The 24691-nt window shown below is 37.0% G+C and overlaps 2 protein-coding genes across 2 annotated transcripts; one reads left to right on the plus strand and one right to left on the minus strand.

Moving 5' to 3' along the window:
* The first annotated feature begins 8471 nt into the window (after positions 1-8471).
* Positions 8472-14719, plus strand: LOC108231261 (synaptoporin). Its single transcript, XM_017408189.3, has 5 exons — positions 8472-8703; positions 9192-9313; positions 11835-12033; positions 12174-12365; positions 12443-14719. The coding sequence occupies exons 1-5, from the start codon at positions 8680-8682 to the stop codon at positions 12812-12814; spliced, it is 909 nt and encodes a 302-aa protein (XP_017263678.1). The 5' UTR covers positions 8472-8679; the 3' UTR covers positions 12815-14719.
* Positions 14720-17355: 2636 nt separating this feature from the next.
* LOC108231311 (green-sensitive opsin) lies at positions 17356-19656 on the minus strand. Its single transcript, XM_017408266.2, has 5 exons — positions 19207-19656; positions 18909-19077; positions 18329-18494; positions 18005-18244; positions 17356-17924 (listed from the first exon to the last, which is right to left on the minus strand). Exons 1-5 carry the CDS (start codon positions 19589-19591, stop codon positions 17826-17828), a joined length of 1059 nt encoding a protein of 352 aa, XP_017263755.1. The 5' UTR covers positions 19592-19656; the 3' UTR covers positions 17356-17825.
* Between the last annotated feature and the right edge of the window lie 5035 nt (positions 19657-24691).

A 24691-nucleotide genomic window follows, 5' to 3' on the forward strand; every position in this document is an offset into this window, starting at 1 on the left:
GGGGGGATGAGAGAGAGAGTGAAAGCGTCTGTAGTTGACAGAAATGAACTGTTGCTGCATAGAGCCTAATGATGTCAAAGATTTGCACCACACCAAGGCCATGCAGGCAATATGTAGTTATTCAGGCTGAATAAAATCTGCTGCTGTTTGCTGCAGTTGCTATACAGAGTTGTTGACCAAATATCCAAAATTAAACGTACAACAAATTTACCTTTTGGCCCGATATGAACTGCATTTTAAATATAAGTGAGTACAGTTAAATTATTAAGTCCCTTTCTCAAGTAGAAACAGTCACGGTGTTTTGCATTAACAATAAATGAAATTAATTAATTAATTAATCAATTAAAGAACTGACATTAAAGTAAAAAAAAAAGTGCAGAATAGGCATAGGAAGCAGACAAATGTGAACGCTGAGTACTAAAAAAACTAAAACCAAGTTGTTCAAGGAAAACGAAGCAAAACACTAGCTAAAAGCTAAAAGTAGCAAAACACTACAAGTATCAAAAGGCTGAATTAAAACCAAACCAGGAATATATTAGCCAAAATGTAAAAATAGCAAAAGTCTGGCTAAAGACTAAGGCAGCAATATGTTAGCTAAAAGTAGGAAAACACTAGCTAAAAGCAGCAAAATGTTAACTAAAAGCTAAAAGTAGCAAAAGCTAGCTAAAAATAGTAAAAAATCTATCTAAGGTAAAGTTGCAAAAGGTTAGGAAAAGAATAAATAAAGAATAATAGGAAATGTGTTGCGTTATATGCAGACAGATGCTCTCAGGGGTGATGATGTTCATTGAAGACAACTATATCTTAACTATTTCTTGATGACTGACAAGCAAATTGTACACAAACAAATAGTTATAAGTTTTAGGGAAGAAGTGTTTTTATATTTTTATTAATATTATTTCAGTTGTTTTCTGTAATCTTTCATTAACCTTCCCCTGCTGAATTCATGATCCAGCCCTTCATGACAGCCTTTGTGATATGGCCCTGGTTTGCACAGAGGATGAACCCTGCACACTTCACCTCTTAGATTAAATTGACTTTGACAGCTGGACTGACTGGCTCTTGCTCCAGATGTTCTTCTGCACACAGCCTGCCCTAAAGAATCCTAACAGTATTTATAAAACTCTGTTTGTACAAGGAAGTGCTTTATATGCTGAGTCAGACACAAGTAAATAATGAAAATAAAACAAAGTAATGAAAATAAAGAGATAAACAAACCAATGCAATGTTTAGAGATAAATAAAGATAAAAGCTTAAGTTTATGTGCATTCTCTGCACTTGGTATGTCTTGGAGAAGCAACCTGCAGGGTGAGGTGGTTTGTTGACAAGCGTCCCTCTTTTCTGAGGGCTCTTTGGATCCATCGGCAAAGTCTCGGGCTAACCCCAGCAACACAAGTCTTTAAACCTTTTTAAACATTAATAATTGACTCGTGTTCTTTGCTCCTGCTCTTCTGCATGAAGTGGAGTGTGTACACATTAAATGTTGATGCTCTTCAGGGGACGACAGCACAACCTGAGCCTGGGTCTGCTGGAGGTTTCCAGTTAAAGGTGTAGAAGGGCGTTCTGAGGGGACTGAATCAAAACAGGGGTTCAGTGCAATTTATTCATTTCTATCATCAGACAATTTGATGTGAATTGGGAAATTCATAAGCACTTATATCGTGAATCTGGCTGTTTTAAATGGAGTTGGATCATAGCTGAATAAAGCTAGACTTTTAGAATTTAAAGCTCAGAGTACGTGTTGTGAATGACTCTCAGCTGCTACAACCTCAAATATTAGCTCCATATTTATAAAACTGACTGAGTTACAACAATTTTTGGGTTGATCAAAATCAATTAGTTGTGGTGGCCATCTTGATTTGGGTTGGCTTCAAAAGTTAATGAGTTGTAGAGGCACATCCAGTGATTACTGTCTAAGAGTTTCTTGAAAATCTGTTGAGTGGTTCATGAGATATTTTGCTAACAGACAAACATAGACATAAAAAAACTCACTTTATTGCATTTGGTGTTAGGTGGTAAAGATTAACATTTGATATTCACTGTAACAATTACTTTGCAATTTATTACATTGCTGACATAAAATCACTCAGCTGCTTGAAAGCACTTTTGGACAAAAATAATAAATCCATCAATCCTGTGACATCTTCCCACCATCACATTAACTCTTCGCCCTCTTCGTCTTGAGATGAGGTGTTTTCAGCAGCTCTCAGCTTGTGCTAACTTTGCTGTGCCAGATGGCTCAGTATAGCTTTTTAGCTGACTGCACAAGTCCATCTGTGTTGGTTAAATACCCACAATCCTTCACTCTGCACAGACGATGAGATTGACACAGACTGATACCTCAGAGCAGCAACATCCCAGGCCTTAGCTGTGTGAGTGGGCCTGCCTGCTACTTCTCATTTACCTGGCTGCAAAAATGGAGAGGCAGAGCAGACAGCTGGATGCTGCCCTCACAAAGCAGACTCCGTGTTTCTGAAACGCAATTAAGGGTTTCTCCTAAATTCACCACTAGTTGCTATTTTTGACACTTCTCTAAATTCTTTGTGAAGTTACATGAATTTTTCACAGAGCTCATCCAAGATCCGGCCTGTTTTGATTGACTAGAAGTGATGGAGTGTGATAGCTCTTTGTCTGAGGCAGAACTAACTAGTTTTTGGGTAAGTGTCATGCAAATGTGCTGCATGAGGATGTCGACAAGTCGGCAAAGAAAATCTTGGAGTGCCTATGAGCTGTTTCAGGAGCAGTGTCTTCTGTTGGACAGATTAGCTCCCTCTGCTTTATTTTTTTAAATGTACATAGACAGATATATAACCCTCTGAAAGTGGCAGTTCAGATCTTTTCAATTAGGGTTTTGTGGAAAGCTCATGGACAATTAACATCTTACCTGTTGTAGATATCTTATTGAACAGCCTCACTTTGGAGAAACAGTTTATTCTTGATGAACTAACAGCCAGACCAGGAGCTATTTTATAAATATTGACATCCCTGCCAGTTTTATGGGTTTTTACATCAGATTTTGAACAAAATTTTAAACAGAACAATGTTTATGAAAGAAATGAAGAGCTCTCGCTGTATCTCTATAGGGTAAATGTTTGTAAATAAATGTGTAACATTTTCAAAAATCAAAAGTCATAGCACCCATCTCCTGAACGAGCTGAAAGATTTCATATATGAACAGCTAACATAGCACAATGTATGCAGAAGAAGTTAGACTGCAAGAAATGCCCCCCATGCCCCCCAAAAAGTAAAAATAATCACTCAGTTCAGTTGGAGGGGAAAATGAACAGATTTCAACAGTATAAGAAAAATCATTTGCACTTCTCTCAACCCCACACAGAGCAGCCATTTTTACTCACACTCATCCTAACTTTATCATCACATTTTCTCTCCAGGTCTCTTTTTTTAGCTGCCTCTGTTTTTACAGTAATCCTGACTTTCTGCATGTTAGAATACCTCGAATTACAAATAAAACCGCACAGGAAAAGCCATCAGCACCCAAACAGAATCACTAAAAGGACTCCAGAAAGATGTTTAAACCTGTTCTGTCGTGTGTTTGTCTTCTGGGTTGACACAGGCGACATGGTGGACCAAAAGTGACGTGCCAGACAGAGCAGCTCAGCTCAAACATCAGACTGTCTGCAGGATGAGATATTCATGACTTCCCTCCATCACTTCTGCTCATTTTTTAAGCCCCTCTGGCTATTCTTTCTATTTATGGAGCAGGTTTGTTTCATGCAGGATATTTTCTCACTCTGGCACAGTCTAAGTGAGAGGGTGACACAGAGAAAGGTGTGACTATTTTTTGCAGCGACAGATTTATCTTGAATTCAGGGCAGTCAGGCCCGCATTTCTTCTTACAGACAACTGCTTTGTCTTTAGCCATCAGCAATCATTTTTTTCTGGCTTTTTTTTTCCAAGATGTTTGTCAGATCAAAACACACACACACACAAAGGCTCAAAGCTTCTCTGAAGTTAACCAGGAGCTCTTTGAAATATTTAAATGCTGGGCGCGTTTTTAATGTAAGATTGATGGAATAGGGTCAGTGTCAGCATTGCAGTTATTATGGCTGTCTTAGAGAAGACTTCCCACCCAGCAAAAGAAGGGGGGGTTGGGATTAACTATTTCATCAGGAATGTGTTTATATCTAGGAGAACAGACAATTTAGGATGTTTAATGTAAAACTATTGTTTATTTAGCTGCGTGGTACAGGTTGGCTTTCAGGGGGAAACCTTGTTTCGAAGACAATCTACAAATCCTCTTACATAACACCGTCTTACACACCCACTCCCTGCAATCCGTGGTAAAACATTAAATAAAAAATGCTGTTTTAACGGCTTCATGTTGCTTTCTTAACCTTAATCTTGCAGGGAGTTTGAGGTAGAATCCCTGCAGGTCCATAAAAACACTCTGAGTCAGTTCCTTTATCAGGTTTTCCTCACATAGAGCAGGGCATTTATTCAGGGTTAAACCCACTCAGCTTTGGTTTCAATTTGCACCTTTAAGATGAATTCTTTGAACCTGAATCTGTTAAGCAGTGTTTGGTGTCGCTGATAGGTAAACCTAATGGGAAGCACCAGATTTATGCTCATCCCCCCCCCGTCAAGAGTTTTTGGCATAGAGTGGAGAGATGATGCCAGAAAAAGATTCATTAATAATGAATGCAGCGAGATGCTGGAGCCTCAACCCTCTCACATGACGAAAAATCACCATCGGTTGTGTTAGGCCAGCAAAGATCTTCCCAGCATTTGCAGAATGCAGTTTTTTCTTCCAAGCATGAACTCAACAGCTGAGGAGCTGCAGGACGATCGCCTCATTGTGCACGCAGGAGGAAGCATTCATCAACTGTAATCTGCAGTGAGAGGAAAAGAAAGATCTGATACCGTGAGAAAGACAGAAGAGGACATCACTGCAGCTTGATCCTTTTTTTTTCTCACTCAGTGCAGCTAAATACTGCCTTCTGCTGGTGGGAAAAAAGTCCCAAACCATCTTTAAAGAACCACTGCAACGGACAAACTGAAACTTCATCCTCAAAAAGGATACAGCCTCAAAGATGAGTAAGTAAATTTTATTCATATGGCACATTTCAAGATTAAAAAAATAACAAGGTGACTTGCATCAAAAACATAAAAGACATAAAGATTAAATAAATCAAGGTAAAAAAAAAAAAAAGAAATCATAAGATAGGGTAAAATACAATCAAATAAAAGCAGATTAAATAGTGTTACCCAAATGCCAGCCTAAAAAGAAAAGAGCCATTTCTTAAATAAATCCACAGAGTCCACGGGATGCAAAAAGCTCTGTCACTTTGCATTTTTAAACCTAATTTATGGCCAGATACCAGTCCTTAATCAGTCAACCTCAGAGTTGTGGTGGTGGCACGTGGCTCTAAAAGTTCAGAAATGTATAAAGGGGCGTCACAAAGTCTTAACAGTCCAGATCAGAACCTCGAATCGAGTTCTGTATCCAGCAGGAGGCAGAGAGATCAGCAAAGGTGTAACATGAGAGCACTCGTCAAAAGTTTAGCTGCTGCGTTTTGCTCAAACTGCAGACAATCCAGAGAGGTTTTGCTGTGGCAAGTAAAGATAGAATGTAAGATGACATTAAAGTATCCTAAATAAGTCCTAGATAAAGCTTGAAATATGCTCGGAAACTAAGCAAAAATGCAGAAACAGTGTTTGAACATTTAAGTGCTTTTCTTTGGACCATAGTAGAACACATTAATTGAGAAACTATCATCTTTAAATAATCTCCTGATAAATAAAACTTTAGGATTAAAACTGAGTGTACTTACAGATTAATCTGGATGCTTTATTTAAAATAAAAAGAATATTATGAAAGAAAGTAAGAGAAGCAGCTTAAACAAGAGTAAGATTAATCATCATTAATTCAACTGTAAACTTTTTGATGCATTTCTGTAACAGCTGTATCACAGAGACAAATGTTATTCTGCCTAAAAATCCTCAGATTTAATCTGAGGAAAACAGCTGGAAGTTGTAATGTGTCTTTCACTTGATAAGTTTTACATGTTAATTGTTTTACAATTGAGAATTAAAAGAAGAGGAACAAACTAATTTTATTTTTGGAAAACTCCAGAGGGGGGATTTTTATGTCTCTCCTCATCAGGGCTGCCACATTAGTTTAATGTCTCTGTCAGCCTGCAGCTTCAATAAAATGGATATTAAAAGACTCCTCATGTCATCTGCCTTTACTTTCCCGCACCGGGTGTCTGTCATTTTTCACAAGTGAGTTTGAACCCATTAAATTTGACGTGTTCATGCCTCTCAGATCCTTCTGCTTCGTACCGGAGCGAGCCAGCAGTCCACTCACGACTTCTTGATTTTTTTTTTTTTTCCACAGCCGGCTGCCAGCAAAGTGTGATCTTTCCCTTCATTATTAACCCCAAAATTACATATGAAGGAATTAAAGAATCAAAATTTGAGCTTTAATCAGACTTCTGTTGGTTTTAAACCAAACTGTGTTTCTGCACTTAAGATGTAATAGGCTCACTAATTTTTGCATATATAAACCAATAATTTATCAAATGTTCTATGATAAAATTGATTTAGTTTGCAGTTTTTGTAAAATTAACCCTATCAGCTTGAATTTAAGCCACATGTAGTTAATAAGGCTAATGTAAATACGTCAAGGTCATATTTTTTTATTTATTTTTTTGTCATTTTTTGTATATTTTTGCAACAAACATGTTGGTTTTAAATTATTTAGCATCCATTACCTCTCTCTACCACATATTCCTTTATTACCTGAGGAATAACTTACATGATGTTACATGAGTTTATCAAGACAAGCTGGAAACCAGGACCAAATCATGATGCTATCGCCACCACACTGAGAAGAAATTACCTTAAAATTACCTGCAATTTAGAGCTGAAATAGTTGCTACTTTGTTGAATTTATGACCTCAGGAGAATACACACCTGTAGCTTTACCAGCGTTTGACCAGATGAGTTCTTCCTGCTGTTTAGAAACTTTTTTTATAACCTGATGAATAAAAACATCCTTTAATCTGAGAGGTTTCCACAGAAAATAAATAAAACAAGACATTTAGTCTCAGTTGACTGGCATCACATTAGTTAAAAATCAAAAAGTTGTATGCAAAGATGCAATCAGAGTGAGTTGTGAATGCCTCTGAGCTACTACCACATCAAGCTTTTGCTCAATATCTGTAAAACTGGATAAGTTGAAGCCATTGCTGTGCTGGCAGCCATCTTGAATTGGAATGACTCCAACGGTTAATCAGTGGTAGATATACATCCACTGAGTACTTTCTAAAAGTTTAATTAATAAATGAGATATTTTGGTAGCAAACAAGGGTGCCATCAACATTTTAGGGGAAGACTTTGCACAAGGTTGAGGATGACTCTCAGGTACTACCACAATACATTTTACTACAATACCTTCAAAGTTTACTGAAATATAGCCATTTTTTTAAACTAGCCGAAGACTGAGCATTTTTTAATTTTAGTTAAATATCTTCAGTTTGAAAAGGAAGTGCTAGATATTTGTGTTGATGGTGATAAATGTGTATATTATCTATTTAAAACTCTTTTAAAAATCTGTTTAAAACTAAAACAAAAATGAATTTTGCTGTAAAAATAGAAATGAAACCTAAAGTCTCAAGAAAATGATGCTTGCAAAGCCCCATCCTCCATCTCCTGACTCTGTTCTGTTGTACTGAAAAACATTAATCAAAAAAAGCATAAATTAGATCAGTGAACATTAAAGAACAGTTTGCTGACACACATACACTTTATCCTGAGGCAATAACTGCAATATCAACAGATTCAAGTTCAGAACAATTATTAAATAATTTAATTACATGAATCTGTAATTCAGAATTTTCACCAAGAGAGGTCAGCAAGAGACTTTTCTTTTACATAATGCAAATGGATTCTTTGTCAGTGAGTCATTTTTCCTTTAAAGTGGTATGTTATTTCATCAGAGACTTTACTGAGGAAGAGAAAAGTTATCGTTAAATGTTAAAGATCAGATCTTTTGTCTGATATTGTCTTTTTTCAAACAAACTGGTATGCTGATTTTGAGACATTTTTGTTAAAACAAAGTATGTTTCAGTTGGGTTTCAGTAATATTGTATGTTAATATTGTATAATATTGAATTGAAAATTGTAAAACCGCTCAGTAGTTTTAATTTTATTAGAATTTACAGGGAACAAGTTTAAAATATGACAAAGTAACCTTCCTTACATCGCCCATCATCACATGCACAAAATTATTTATAATTGCACTAAATCTTTGTATCTGTGCACAGCCCAGCCTCCAGATTTAGTTCAAACATCAGACAAATAATTAATATGATGTCCCAGATCTTGCATTTGTTGCGTGTTTGTGGCCCCACTTCCAGAACAGGTTGTTTTTGGATCAGAGCCGAAAGAGAACAGTAAATTTTCCCAGCAAGGCGCAAACTTTGAAGCCACACACAGGGATCTGGTTTCTGTACGGGCAGGTTATGTGGCCGAATGTGGATTAATAGAAAATCTCAGACCCCTCCTCGGGGATGACACCTCCTGTCAGCTCCCCCACCCACCCCAGCCCCCTCTGCTGGAAGAGCTGCTCTGGTTCCTCCTGTCTGCATCAGTCACATCTCCTCCTGATGAGTACAGCTGCCGGCGCTGTGTGGAGTTGGGCTCTTTGATCTTTAAATGTGTATGGTTATATTTGCTCCGGTAAGTTTCCTTTTTTTCACTAATGTTTGCCTTTTTAATAATGAATTCTGCTTAAAGCTCAAATAATACGGTCTGAACAACCAGGAGCTGATGAGGTTTTTGATCTTCAGATGATGTGAGGAGTGAAGTTCCTGTCTGCTTTCAAGCTTGATTCAGTGCTTAAAAGTTAACGACTTACAGAAAAGCTCTCGTGGTTTTGATGCAAATGAAGTAAACGTTGGGGACAAAAGCCTGGCAGAGTCCACAGTTGTGTGTCTGACTCCACTGCTGTGGCCTCCCTCCAGTGCACAGCGAGCAGCTCTGTTAATGATCTTCCATCCTTTAAATTATTCAGCTTTTGTTTTTCAAACCAATTTTGAACCGTTGTGATCAGTCATTAATTAATTAATGTGCATTTAAAAAGCAGCAAGCTGCTCTTACACATTGATTTGGAGAATATTATAATATACCACTAATGTTTATCCTTTCACGCCTCATTTGGGTCACAGATTTTTGCCATTTGTGCGTTTGTAACCTGTGGAGGATACTATGGCCATCTCCAGGTTAAAGTGGACTGCGCAGCCAGGAGGCAGAATGTCAACATCGACATTGATTTTAGCTATCCTTTCAGGTAAATTTGTATTTCTTTTCCCTTCTGCATCGCATCCAAACAATAATCCTTTTTCAAAAAAAATAAAAGATCTACCACAGCAGGATCAGTAAAATATATACATATATTTCATGTTTTACCTTTGATCAGAGACTGAAAATAAGGCAGAGACTGAAAAGCAAATAAATAAATAAATAAATAAATAAAATAAAATTCAGAGCTCCACTCTGTTTTGTTGTCAGGCTCAAAATGGAGAAGCTGCTCTCTTTTGAAGCCCGTATAATTTAAAAACCAGGTTGTTGGACAGCTGAGCGGGAAGCCGACCCAATTTAATGTCCACAAGTCTTGAAGTGACATAACTCAGCTGTAGTCACTGGAGGTTCTTACACCTTTCTTACAGCATGTTGGCAGGAGAGCAGCTCTGGTTTGCAAATAAAAGACGCGAAATTCAGTTCATGTTTATTTCATGTCAACAATGTGGAAAGTATTGATCGTGTTTAAATAATTCAAATTGCCTGAGCATTTTACTGTGTGGGTGCAATTTATTTTAAACATTTATAGGTTTGGAGACTAGAGTTCAGCTTTAACAGCCTAAGGAATGATTAAATATTATATTAACACAGTACCAGTCACATTGCAGGTGTATTTATACTTCCATGTTTGAAATCATGCTAACAGAGACAAAAGTAGTTTAGTTTTATATTTGCCACTCTCCTTATTTCGGAAGTCATCCAAATTATTATGCATTATGATAATAATAACAAAAAACTTTAGGAAGAAATATATTTGTCTGTGTAAGTTTTAAGTAATGTTGTCAAAAGTAACTAAAGTTAAATCTCCTGGCAGATTCTCGTGGCACTTTCAGACACAGGTCAGTTGTTTCTCGTCCAAAACTACAGCAGCAGCTTTTAATTCTGGATTAATTCTATTTCACATGTAAACAGAACAAATTAATTTATCAGGATGAGTGATATTTACACCCAGCTGACCAGACTGGCGTCAACACCCAACCCCAATGCTGAAGATATGCAAACCTGGAATAACTGATGTACTTTTTTTAACATGAAACTGGATAAAATAAACCAGTAAAAAAAAGAATAAAAAACAAACTGTGGTCATATGTAATTTTGGTTTGTTGCCTAACAATCGTTTTACTAAAACGATTGATGTAAGCTTTCTGTTTCACTTACTGAAACCAGCAATTAAATGTTTACATTTAGCTCAACTGGAAATTTTAATCAAGGCTTTAATTTATTTAACTCATTTGAGCTATGCAATCAACTACTTTAAACAAGGATTTCCAGCACCTCTCAAGAAAGTCACATTATTTTTTATGAAACACTAAACTTTGTAGGTGATTCATTTAATTTGACCACATTTTTTATATCACGACAAACTGACGATGGCAAAAAACATATTCTCTCAATAATATTTTCATCTAAAACTTGGAGAAACTGTGAACTATTTCATTTAACTTATAACGCCTGGATTTAAACTTTTTTTTATTTTTTTTTAATTCTGGAGACTCCTTTAACACATAACATTAACATTTCACATAATATTTCAAAAACAGGTACAATTTCAAAGACTTAAATTCATCTGTAATTTGGAGAGGTAACTCAGAAATCCTTCGGTTTTACACAGCAGCAAACCCAGTCTAATGTAAGAGCTCAGTTATGGTTAGAAAAAAGTTCAATTTAATTCAGTTTGTTTATATAATGCCAATTCACAACAAAAGTCACCTCAGAGCATTGTACCAAAAAAAAGGCATGAATCCAATTCAGATCAAGATTCAAATTCAATCACAGTCAATTCATTACTATTATAATACAATTCATTCACATACAGTAAAAGTTATCTAGTGGAAGCCAGCAGATTGTGTCAAAATTCCCCATCCTGAGGAGCTTGGAGGCGATAGTAGAAAGAAATGACTCCCTTTTAACAGGAAGAGCGGAACTAGACCTGACCTGTATGTTTCACAATGTGATGGAGGGTTTTTGCCATTTCTGTTCATCTAAAATGTGATTGTTGTACTCTTTTTAAATCTTGGCATAGTCACATACAATAATACCTCTAAATACTCCGAGGTTAGCTTACAATAAAATAAAAATAGTTTAGATTTTGTCCTCATTCTGCGTTTCAGCGTTGTTCTTAAAAAGACTCCCAGAAAAGATTGTCCTCATTTGATCCCTCCTTTTGGAAGTTACACTAAAAATTGTGCAACATGTATTCCTATGAGAGCGCCACAAAGTTTTCCAGAGAGGAAAAAATAAATCGATAAACATCTTAAATCTTCTGTGATGGACTGTGGTGGACCTTGCCTCTCGCACGATAACTGCTGCAGATAGGCACCAGCTCCTCGCGAATGCAGAAAGAAAAAAGTGGTTAAAGAAAATTGATGGATAGATATTAAATCTCACTTTTTTTATTTTAGCACTAATGAATGATCATTTAAAATACTACTACAAATGTGGTCAGGTAAAGTGAAGTTTCCTCCAGAGTTTCCTCTCGTCACTATAAACTTCCTCTTTCTGTCTCATAGGTTGCAACAAGTGCACTTCAACGCTCCCTTGTGTGAGGTGCAGAGAGAGGAGGTCCTTTTCCTTGTTGGGGACTTCTCCTCAGCTGCTCAGTTTTTTGTGACTGTGGGCGTCTTTGCCTTTCTTTACTCCCTCCTGGCAACTGTAGTCTACGTCTTCTACCAGGACAAGTACCTAAAGAACAACAGAGGCCCGCTTGTGGTCCGTGAGGTTTCATTTTTAAAAATCACCCAATATCCTGTCATTTAAGCAGTGTGATGGTGTAATGCTTTGTGACAAGAAAAACATTTTAATATTCTGTGTGACTTTGTTTCTCTCCACTTTTTTTCCGCCCTGAGCAGGATTTTGCCGTCACCGTCATCTTTTCCCTCATGTGGCTGGTCAGCAGTTGCTGCTGGGCAAAAAGTCTCACCGATATTAAAAGAGCCACAAACCCAACCGAGGTGCTTCTTCTTATATCTGCCTGTAAAACTCAGGAAAACAGATGTGCAGCCACGCAGGAGCCTCTCTGGTCCCGTCTGAATACATCTGCTGTAGGTATTCAGTCAACGAATGACACATGGTCTAAAAAATCATCCATTTACATGTGTCCCCTCTTTTATTCCTGCAGGTTTTTGGGTTTGTAAACGTTGTCCTCTGGTCTGGGAATATCTGGTTTGTCTTCAAGGAGACTGGCTGGTACAAGACGGGTAAGAGGTACCCAACCAGGAGTGCTTCTGGGAAACGTTCGAGTGAAATGCGAGAGCGACTCTACAGCGAAAGCAGCTTCGACCTGCCAGATGACAGTTTTGGTCTCTACAGTCAAGACAGCTTCACTCAGTCGAAGGGGGACTTTAATAAGCAGGTCGAGAGACAAGCCAGCATTAACCAGTCACAAGTAAGCTTCAGCTTACCAGAGACGTATCTCGGCAAAAGTGTTGCTTATGAAAGAGAAAACAGTGTCACTTCTCAAGGGCCGATGATTTTTATTAATGAGATGTGATAAGTATAAATTTGTTGAATGTCGATGTGAGATTTTCACATGAAAAATTTATGAAGCACATTTTAAAATGACTGCATCAAATACCAATAAAGATAGAAATAAAGATCTTAAACATTCACTCAGATTTAAACACGATAAGATGAAATAAAATGATAGGAATGGAAAGATGAGGGAAGTTACGATGCTTAATTAGTGAGATAAATGTTACTGATATCTGAGCACAAGGTAAATTGAAAAAAATAAAATGCTTAAATGATTCAAGATAGCCACTAGAAGGACATATTTTGTCCTTTTCAATTACATTATGAGTTAAGAAAACCTGAAGACATCACTTCCCACTATCTGGGAAGTTAGCTACGCTATTAGCTAGGGGCTAATGAGGATTTGCTATCATTCAAAATGTGTCATTCATAAAAAGAGCAGAGATAACTATATTTATAAAAGAATTTACATTACTGAAACCCTAGTTATGAATACAGAGCTTCAAGTGTGGCAATGATTTCATTTAGATAATTAGATAAAAGGCAACAATAAACATTTAGGCTAATTAGCCATAATTAACTAGCTACTTTCTGTAACTATAAAGTTTATCACAGCTTTATTTTGAAATGTTTAAGCTTCTTTTGGGTTGTTTGTTTGTTTTTTAATATTATTATTATTTAAATATTTAAAGTGTAAATAATAATTTATCTCATTGTTATAGCATGATGTTTGAATCTGTTAATATTGTAAAATTAGAAAATTCAGTAGGCTACAGTCTCGATTTATCTTTTTAGGATTGTATTATATCATTTTTGGTTCATTTGAAAACCATATCTAATAAGTGTGTTTATTTCTGTTCATAAATATTTAATATTTGTGTAATTTATACACTTTTTCATCGTGGTGTTCTAACTATTGTAGTCCTCGGGTGTCTTTATTTGGATATTTTAAATTAATATTACTTTTATTCGTAATGATCATTAAAATGCATGTTGTTTAAGTTAAATTTTAAATATTTTTTATTATAGCTGATTGTTTGCTCAATTATTTTGTGAATTACTCTTTCACTGCATTGAGTGTTGAACTTTAAAGTATTTAAAGAGACCCTCTTTTACATTAACATTAGGACATGTGCATTTTTGTTAGTAAAGAGACTGTAGTTATTTGTTAATTTTAAGAACTAGATGTGGCTTGTTGTTTCTGCTCTGTTTGAGTTTTGCACATTTGTTCAGTGATGCTTTGATTTTCCTTAACCAAGATCCAAGAGAATCTGTCATGCATTTAGTTTTTTTTCTTCAGTAATTATGTGGTTACAGATTTAAACACAACAGCCTATATAATGTAAAAGTATTTTTGAAAAGTAATGTGTGAAATTTGAGCGCTACGGTGTATGTTGAAGCATGTTTCACACTGTTGGGATTATTTCAACTGTGAGGCCAAGGGGATAATCCCTCATTGTGTCTATTTTATCCAGGTTAAGACTGTTAAAATAATACTGACTAATGCCTAAAACCTCTTACCACTGTGACTGTCATACAACATGAAATCCAACAACAGTAAATTAGTAAATTAGTTCTTGTGTTAATTGGACAGCTGAGTATCAAATTTAATAAATAAAACAAAGCACTGATAAAAAAAAAATCAGCAATTCATGATGAGATAATTATGTTATCTTTGTTTTAGTTATTCATTATTGCTCAAATACAGCAGGTTCCAGGCAACACAGACAAACTATATAATGGCTAAATAAAAACTGTGCATGACTCTCAGTGTTAATGTTGTCAACAGACCCTCAGTTCACCAGTTTTCTAAAGGGACGGTTCGAGTTTCAGTAGTTTGGCTTAGGTCTCTCTGTGAACACAGTTAAGTGAGTAGATGATGTACTTTTCTTCCAAAGTCATTAAATTAAAGATGATTAATTCTCTCCTGGTCAGATTCACGTGAGACTTTATTTATTTTATTTATTCATTTTAAAAGTTTGCTACTTTCAATGTGTGCTCAGAAAGTCAACAAAAACATACCAAACTAGGTCCAGGCCCAGTGAAGTCAAACTGACAGATAAACTTTCAGTCCGATCCCCGGAAGGGTTTGTTTCAGTGTAGGCTATCTCTACTTGCTTTTCACACATTTGGTCTTTTTTTTTTCTTTTGGAAAACCTTCTGGTAAAAAAAACAACTTATGGTTGTAAATAGAAAGCTCTGAAGACAAAGCCTGATTGCTAATCAAAGTTGATGTGCCAGACACTTTTAAAACTATTGTCACTTTCTCAACTCTGTCTGATCCGTCTGCAGCCATGAGCTCCTTAAAACAGGCAATCAACCAAGGGTAGCATGCTGTAGCTGCAATATGCAAAGCTATGGTTTAAGATTAAAAAGAGCGTGCCTTTTACAACAGGACATAGATCCTTCATAATATCTGATTTCCAGTCACTTACGTTGTAGATTCAAACATCCATCTTCTACACCCACTTGTTCCTGTTTAAGGTTACATGGAGTTGCTGCCTGTCTCCAGTGGTCATTAAGCAAGACACAAGGTACACTCTGGATAGGTCACCAGTCCATCACAGGATAAATAGAGACAAATGAGACAAAAGAAACCATTTGTTCTTTCAATTACCAAAGGGGAATTTACAGTCACCAATTAACCTAACATGGATGTTTTTGCTCTGTGAGAGAAAACCAGTGTATGCTCGGGGAGATCATGCAAACTTCACATTAAAAAGGTCCCAGCCGGAATACAAACAGTGCTGACCACAGCACTGCCATGTAGCCATTACACTGTCCCAGATTTTAAAAGACCAAAAGATTCAAAACAAAAAAAAAATGCTTTGCTGGCTGTAAAAGGTGTAAAAAGGTTATTACTTTACAATAAGTACTATTAATTGTGCAGACTGTTTATTTTTATTTGACTGGCTGATTTTGACACTGTAAAAATTGTAAAAGTTTTACCAAAAAGTAGCATCTTTGTGTCTTTTAGAAACAGGGTTTCTAAGACTCCCTGAGCACTTCACATCATCAGGCATTTTCAGGAGGAGTGCCCAAACCCTGACAACCTTGACTTTTAATATGGCATTAAAAGCAACAAGCAGTAAAGATAAAACATGTCTTACTGATGTTAGACTTTGACTTTTTTTTTATGTTGTTGCTATATACAGCAAAGCATCAAGCTGACCTGCACTAGAAACATTAGTGATGGTCATAATTTGAATACATTATTGCATTATTTTCTTGCTTGAAACATGCAGAAACAAGAACATTATCTCAACTTATTTTCCACTCTGTTGGTTTTGAGAAAACAGAAAATACGAATGAATAAGCAAACACAAATTGAAACGGACACAAAAATATTCTAAAAGCACGTGTTTGAATGTAGATCCTAATCAACCATGGAAATATCACAAACCGAAACTGTGGCTTTTGTTACAACTGTAGTAGAAAAAAAAAATAGGAAAGTTAACATAGAAAATCTCCTCCATTACAGAGGCTGTAGCTGCTGCCTCACAGCAAACAGTTTGCCTGGAAATTCACTCAGTGCATCCCAGAGTTTGTTATTACGGTCTCTGCATGCAGCCTCCTATCTGATCTGAGCAATTAGAACAAAGAGAGGCGACACTCGCCCCTGCCGGCCCCCTGACAGAGAGACTAAGCACATGCAGGTGTTCAGAACACTGTCTTTGAAGAAAATTACAGAGCATGGACCCACAGCATGACAATTAGGGTCAGGTTATCAGCTGGAAATAAAGGGATCCATCATTATATAGATGGCCCAATGGGTAAGGAGGAAGTGTATATTTAAAAGTAATTAAACCCTTTTGCGCCTGTGACATGATGGTGTGTAAGACTTGTGGATTGTCTCTGCAGAACATGACTTTTACTTGGAAATGGAGCACGATGCTCTACTACAGTGGTGCAGGGGGATAGGTTTTCAGTTTTTGTGATGACCTGCAGGTGGAGTTATCTGCTCGTTAACTGAACTCTGTCCAATAGATATTCACTGCTAAGGTTTTTTTTCATATATATTTATCTTTTGATTGATTAGGCTTTAAATCACATGTAATGTTTCTTTTTTTCATGCTTATGCTATCATACATACACTTTTTAAAATCCCACACTGAAATCAGTGCACTGTATTCATTCCAGCAGGGGCTGCACATTTTGAAGCTGACCTCAAGGAGAGCTTGCTTTTCTTAGCAGATGAATGATTAGTGGAGATAAAAGAGGTCATCAAGGAATTTCATAACATTTTCTCAGAAAACTTTAAATGCATAACTGACACCAATGAGTCCATCACAGTGTCCACATGACGTTTTTGAGATTGGGGATTTTTTTTTTTAATAGCTGCAATTCATTAGTCCTGGTTCTGTTTGGTCTACCTGTTGGCTCATCAGTATTGTCAGAGTTAACCTCTTTTTCTCCAAACTGATATAAAGGGCTAATCCACAACAGGTAAGCTGTTGATTATTCAGAAACTTTCCACAGAACAGATTTCAACAGATCTGACATTTAATTCTGTGAACTTTAGGTGATCTAAAAAAACAGGAGGTAATGAACACACAACTGTCTTTTCATGCATGCATTTATTATCTAGTCAACACTATATATTGTTTTATTGTTTTTCATGAAATGCGTAAAAATAAAGCCAATAGTAAACCAACACAAAAATGTTCCCCTATATTTGATTGCACATTCAGGTTTTTAGAGGTTTACAGCCCCTGTGTAAGCTGAGGTGTTTTCAAGTTCAACCAAACCCCCCCCTCTCTCATTCACTCACACACACACGTTCATAAACACACATTTAAACAAATACTGTACAAGAAAACCTTCAAAATAAATGTACACTTTCTAATTCATGCAAATAACCAGAGGAGATAGAATTCCTTTGAATGTTTGGTCCAGAGCTGTTAAATCCATGAATTCATTTGGCAAAAGTTCAAGAATCGTTTGAGTGGGCTCATTTAAAGTCTGAAAGCAATCATTAAGGAACGTGTCCATGAGAATGAAGAAGTTGTCATGATTAAGACACATGGTCCTTAAGCTGCAGTTGATACTTCTGTCTTGCTTGCTGAAACTGAGGTCTCGTCCTCCACCATGCTGCCCATTCCAACAGTGGTCAGCATGCAGTTACGGAACTGAAAGGCAAAGCAATGAGACCAGTTCAGGAGATCTCAATACTTAATATTCAATCCGGAAACTTCTATGGTATGCCCACCTGTTTGTTCATCAGCACATAGATAATTGGGTTGTACAGCGCCGAGCTCTTTGCAAAGAAAGCAGGGACTGAAGCTGTCAGAGCAGTGAAAGCAGCTCCTTTATTCATAAAGATCCAGCCAGCGAAGGAAGCATATGGAGTCCAAGCTACCAAGAAGCCCAGGACCATCAGGATGCACATACGTGTCACTTCCTTCTCAGCTTTCTGGGTAGAAGCTGAGTCCTGCTGCTGGGCTGCTGCCTGTGGAGTTCATTTAGGCAAGATGTTGTACAACAAGAGCAAAATTCATTCAGAAACTTAGGTAGACAGTTAAGCTCTGCTTACAGCTTTTACTGTCAACACAAGGCTCCCATAAGTGAAGAAAATCAGGAAGACAGGAGTGAAGAAGTGAACGATAAACATGTAGATGACGTATGACTCGTTGTTGAAGCCTGGAGCAAGAGTGTAGTAGTCAGGTCCACAGGAGCACTGCATGCCCTCAGGAATGTACCTATGTAAGGTTTAAAAAATACAATTAAATATTTATTTCAGGAAATCAAGTTCTATTGTCTTCATCTTTAAAACATGTGTATTTTATTTTAGTGATCTACAGCAGTGGTTCCCATTCTTTTCAGCAACCATCCCACAAAATGACAGGCAGAGGCTTGTGACTTTACAGCAATCTTACTATTTTCATTCATTATGGTTATTTTATTTATTTATTTGCAATAATTATGGAAAGAAATGGGCCATTACTAATCCTTTTATATTTCATTTGATTTCTGGAGATTTTCCGGGGGCCTTTACGTGATGTGGTGTTCCAACCCCAGCTGATCTGGAGGCTAGGCTGAATAGTTTAAACTCACAGACCATTCAGCCAACTCATTAAGCTGCAGTGATTGATTTAAAGACATGTGAGTTTTACCTGGACCAGCCAAACAGCGGGGGTGCAGCACAAGCAAGAGCCATGATCCAGGTGAAAAGGACGCCAGCTCCAGCATGAGTTCCAGAGAATTTAAAGCTTCCCATGGGTTTGCACACAACAATATACCTCTCAATAGCCAGAACAACCAGGGACCAGAGGGCAACTTCTCCTGCAAGGACAGAAAAGACAGGAAAAGTGTTTCATTTACAATAAAATGCAGACATAATAATATAAGAATCATAATGCCATTTATGATTCCTAGATTCATTTGAATCATCAACTGTTTCTTCGGTCTTACCTCCAAGGGTGGCCATGAATCCTTCAATAGCGCACATAGTGGGTCCAAGAATAAAGTAGCCATTAAAAGCAGATGTGATGGTGATGGTGAAGCCAAAGAGGCACATGATGAGTCCGGCTACAGCCAGGTTCACCAGGATGTAGTTGAGAGGCTGACGGAGCTTCTTGTTCTGAGCCGTTACAAACAGCGTCAGTCCGTTGATTGGGGTCCCAGTGCAGATCAGGAAGAACATGTAAAAAGCTAGATACTTGTAGACCATTGAGTCCACCATATAGTACTGAGGGTATTCAAAGGGACTTCTAACAATTCCTGTCCTGTTGGACATGGGGATGTAGAAGTTGTTTCCCTCAGTGCCATTGGTCTTGTATCCTCCATCCCAACCCATCCTCAGATGTCTTCTTTCCTGGAGTTCTAGGTTGATGAAAAAACACTAACAGAGTCAGAGCGGTAAAAGCCAACCCCACACGGATAGTTTATGTTGACGTGGATGTTTTATACCTTCTCAGGGTTATCCTCAAATTAGGAAAATTAGATTACAGGCGGATTGTAGGGAAGTGAACAGCTCAAGTCTGACTGATAATTGACTTTAAGAAAGCATCGCAGGACAACGACCCTAAGGTTAAATATCCTCCTTCCATTTGACACCCACCCTACATTTAAGAAGATGTTTAGGGTTAAAGTGAATTGACTAAAAAGTACATCAGCACGTATGAGCAGACACACAGGCTTTAAATGTTTTTAACAATCGATAATTGCAGATGATGCTTTACTTCATACACAATCACAGCTTGCAGCTGATTGAGATCTTGCTGAAATCATATAGTCCCTACTTTAAGGCTGAGAGTGGTTTCTCACTGCTGAGAAACTTGTGTCACCACAAAATAATTCCTAAGGTGTCTTGATCATCTCTACCCAGATAAAGACAAGCTGGGAAAACATAGAAATCTTTATGAATTGAGACAGTGATGGATAAACTTTGTTTGCTCACAGTTTTACTTCAAGAACTGACTTTAGTGGCTGTTAACAATCAAAACATAACTGCAAACACATTACTGTGCCCGGAGTTACTCAGTACTGAACATAACATAATATTCCACTTTAAACATAAATTTGAATAATATATTACTCTGTTAGTGTGACTTCATGCTTGTCTAAAGGAGCAGTGCACCCAAAAGTAAAGTGAAAGTTTAGAAGATAGTGATTAAGGGAACTATAAAAGTTTGAGACTGAAGTTGCGATAAGACAGCAGCAATCCATTTTGTCCTTGGACCCACTCAGACTTACACTTGTTATTAAATAGAGTTTTATTTTGGACTATTCAGAATTAAACTGAGGTTGTTAAAAAAGCTATCAGAAGCAATATAGCTCTTTTACAAAACGTCACTTCAAAAGATCTGAAGAATCTCTTTAGATAGATGTAAACACAAGGCGGTGCAGAAATAAGCAGAGAAAGAACCCAGATAAATTGGAAAGGACAGAGCTGAAACAAAACCAGCAGAAATCCAACAGCGACCAAAGAAAACTGGGCTGAATTCAGACTGAGAGAAAATGTCTTCTTTTGTCCTGGAAAACTGGCTGCAGTCTCGCCTCTTGGGCAAAACACACAAAATGTCTTGGACACAGGTACCACACCTCCTGCTGACAAACAAATGAACCACCAATGAGTGGTAATTAGCAATCAAAGGCCTGGTGAGACAAAGGCTGGAATATAATCAGCTGTGAGTGAACAAAGGAACAGGTTTAACAGACAAAAACAGTCGAATTAACCAGAAAATGGAGGAAGGGAAAAAAAATTAAGTGCATTTAATAAAAGCAGCAATAAACATAGACATACTAGAACACAAAGCAGAACATGGCATCAGTTCAAAAAGCTAAAAGACATTAAAAAAAACCACAGAGCTTAAAACCTGAATAATTTTTCCTCCATCTGAGTGAGGAAGTAGTTCACACACAGAACCAAGTCACTTTGCTTCTTAAACCTGAACAGAAACAGAAAGGGGAAACATAAATAGAAACAAGCTTTGGAACTTAAAAAAATAAATAAAGACACAATTATTACTTTATCATAATACACATTTATTTACAAGTGTTTGTTCACTCATATAACATTTAGCTTTAGGGCTTAATATCAAAATTATCTTTGTTTTATTCACTTAATGTATGTATCCAAAAAGACCATCTGTGATCTCCTTAACTAACAAAAACAGGAGAAAAGGATGTTTAAAATAAATGGACAGCCCACTCCTACAAAAATCCCTCAAATGATTTAAACAAACTGGTGCTGATGAAGCACAATGGAACGGCTGCAGCTGGTTGGGGTAAACAGAGGATGAATGATGTTAGCACAGCTGCAGTTCCATCCTGCACCTTGTGGACTCCAACCAATCAACAGCCAGGTCCTCATTTGGCCAACCAATCACAGCCAGGTACCTGCACACATGAATTAACACTCATTTGCATACACACCTTAGGACAGTAGCCTTACTGCAACAAAAGAATAAATACAACCTTGTTTTGAAACTAAAATTAAACAGAAATTTGTTCTAAAGGTGTTTTGTTCATTTAGACAAATAAATTAAATTTAATAAGAACAGTGGTCAGGAAGACATAAGTTTTTGCAAAACTTCTCTATTTTTCCACAACGTCATTCATTCCCTGACCTTCTTCATAAACATAAGGTTACATGACGATGGATGTTCTTCACCTCTGATGGTGTTGGTGTGACAAATCATCCACTTCTTACAGTAAGCTTTTGCCACATCACGACAAGACCACCGCAGGACAAGGAGATACTGAGGTTAATCCAATCAAGATGGTGGCACTTATGGTTTCTCCAAATGATGATGGACAGTGAAGATCCAAATGTTCGAATGAAGATCCAGTCTGAGAAACGTACAGAAATGTTACACGCTTATTCTGCATTGACCATAAATTCCGAATGCTTTTAAATCCTTATCAGCCTGATTTTCTTATCAGCTCCTACCAAGAAAGACGAGAAGAAAGCAACACATCAGTGCAACTCTATGAGCTTCTTGGTAGCTTGGACTCCATTGGTCTGCAACATTAGTCTCACCTGCTGCTTAGGGCTGTAAACCCTGACAACCTTTAACTGCTGAATGTGCAATCAGATGTAGGGTATTTGCGTGTAATTACATGAGGGGACATTGTTTCCTGGTCTACCAGTGGTATTCCACCAATGCATTTCATCAAAAAAGAAAACAAAACAACATAATATGATAAAAAGAATTTCATTCATTTTAAAAATGTAACAGCTTGTATGAATTTGTGTTGGTGTGATCATCAGAGTTTAAATTTTACACATTTGAACTCAAGCAATTTTAGTCAGTTAACTCAGAATAGGATTTTTTTAAAAAGTTTATCTCGAAAGATGCTCACAGGTTATGTCTTTGTAGAACAAAAACAGGATATTTGCACAACATACAAGCCCGCTGAACCTTTAGTCCTGAATTTAGACAAGAAAAAGCTGCATCAGTAAATGTAAGAGGTAGTTATCGATCTGATATCCCAACAGTAGAGGGTGTCCACTCCCACATGAGGCACTGTAAGATGAGGCCATCTGGTTACACAAAACTGAGGCTAAATCAGTATAATCTACTTAACAATGAGCAGACCAGCATCAAGAATACAAGATTTACAAGGATTTAAATTTTGTAGTGGAAGTTGTAGTTGAATAAGCAGCATATTATTGTCTTTCTATTTAACAAGATGCTACAATTACTTGATGTCCTTTTTTTAAGGTGTCATAGTTAAAAAGCACTCTGCTTCTTATAAGTTGTAGAACAAGGAAGAAGGATATTTACCAAATCCACCATTTACTCTTGTTGTTCTTTTGAGACATTTTGGACAGCTTCAATGTATCGAGGCATCTGTTAGGAATTAAACCAAAAACTTAATGTTTTCTGACCAGAACTCATCTGATTCAACCAGTTGAATTCAGAAAAAGATGTTTAAAATCTGATATCCAGATTGGAAAACAGGTGATGGCTAACCACCCAGGCACTGTTGTTGTTGGCAGAAGAGAGCAGTAGTGATAGATGTAATAATTCTAAACAAATGTAACATCTAGAAGAAGGAAAATAAGAAGCTTGAGATTGGCAGACAGAAGAAATAGAGATCTGGGAGAGTGGCCCCATCTGATTCAAAGAACAATTTAGGAGACCTCAGTCCAGAAAAGCACAGCCTTAACAGTTAAAACACTGTGGAAAACCTTTAAATCTTCAGTCCTCCCAGGATTAAGGTGAGACCACCAGTGTGGAAGAGCAAGCTGAGAGTTACTTATAATTAAATCAGCATTAAATATGTTTTTCACCTATGGTATGAGTGCTGTGTGAAGTCTTTAGCTACCTTTCATGGATTAAAAGAAGCCAAACATTATATTTTTAATGGTCTTAAGCAATGGTTCTACAGGCTTTTAAGGTTTATTGTTATTTATTAAACATTTGTGGCTGTTCGCCTATTTTCAGTTCAGTTTCAGTGTCCAGGTTTTGTTTTCTTAATCCCTTAAAACTGACTTACACATTGCTCAAGCATGAAGAAGAACCTAATTCCCTAAACTCCCTAGAACCAGAGTTGTACACTTAGAGGACAACAAAAAAAAGAAATGTAATTTTAACAAATGATTGTTTTGTTGTTATTGTTTTTCTGACTACTTATAGAGGAGATGTTTTGCAGAGCAATAACACACAGTAGCCTAATACAAGCCAATCCAGTTATTTTTGAAGTTACATCCTAAAGTTTTCATTAAAGGCATGTTACAGCCTGTCCATCAGAGAGTGTAGGGGTCTCCTTAGACCCCCAGCTTGAATGGAGAATAATTCCCAATGATCGGCAAAATAGAAGCAGATTTAATCAGCATCTTGATTAGTAGAAGCATTTAACTGTGAGCTGATAATTGTAGTTGTACAGTATCTGTGTCTTACAGAGAGATCCAATTAGCGAAAAGAAGTAAGTCTATTAGACTGAGAACACGATAAACCATCGAGGCTCTTAAGACGAGATGTAATGAAGCAAACTGGAAATAACATTGTGCTGATTATTTTATAAGGCCTGTGAATGGTTCTTCTCTGATTTTGAAATTTAATTGAATGACAAAATGCCCCTTGAGGTCATAAATGGACTGAGTAAGAGTATGAGTGTCACAGATTTCTTTCAGGATTTACCAAATGTAGGTAAAAGTAGAAGTTTTTCTACAGACAGATAGTAAAAGTGAAAATGTATGCAAAAATAAGCCTGGAATTTCTTTGGAGCTGCCTCGACTCAGTCAGTAAAATCTGAGTAAAATCCTTCATTCCATTTAGCTAAATATTTGTTTTTTCACATGCGGCCATTGTATAATATCTCTGAGCTGCAGAGCACGATGAAAACAGCTTGAGTCATATTTGGAACTGTCAACTCTTCCTAATTTCAATAAATGATCCATCAAAGTAGACATAGATCCCCAATTATTCATTAAGTTTTGAAGGGC

Source organism: Kryptolebias marmoratus, linkage group LG4, assembly GCF_001649575.2.
Source record: "Kryptolebias marmoratus isolate JLee-2015 linkage group LG4, ASM164957v2, whole genome shotgun sequence".
Lineage (NCBI taxonomy): Eukaryota > Metazoa > Chordata > Actinopteri > Cyprinodontiformes > Rivulidae > Kryptolebias > Kryptolebias marmoratus.

Bases quoted from the DNA above. Each gene is read 5' to 3' on its own strand.
- LOC108231261 (XM_017408189.3), top strand. From the start codon at position 8,680: ATGTGTATGGTTATATTTGCTCCG. The intron at 8,704-9,191 runs GTAAGTTTCCTT...TTTGGGTCACAG, and splicing joins GTATGGTTATATTTGCTCCG to ATTTTTGCCATTTGTGCGTT. The intron at 12,034-12,173 runs GTCCGTGAGGTT...CGCCCTGAGCAG, and splicing joins ACAACAGAGGCCCGCTTGTG to GATTTTGCCGTCACCGTCAT.
- LOC108231311 (XM_017408266.2), bottom strand. From the start codon at position 19,591: ATGGGTTGGGATGGAGGATACAAGACCAATGGCACTGAGGGAAACAAC. The intron at 19,078-19,206 runs GTAAGACCGAAG...CTGTCCTTGCAG, and splicing joins ATTCATGGCCACCCTTGGAG to GAGAAGTTGCCCTCTGGTCC. The intron at 18,495-18,908 runs GTAAAACTCACA...AACCTTACATAG, and splicing joins CCGCTGTTTGGCTGGTCCAG to GTACATTCCTGAGGGCATGC.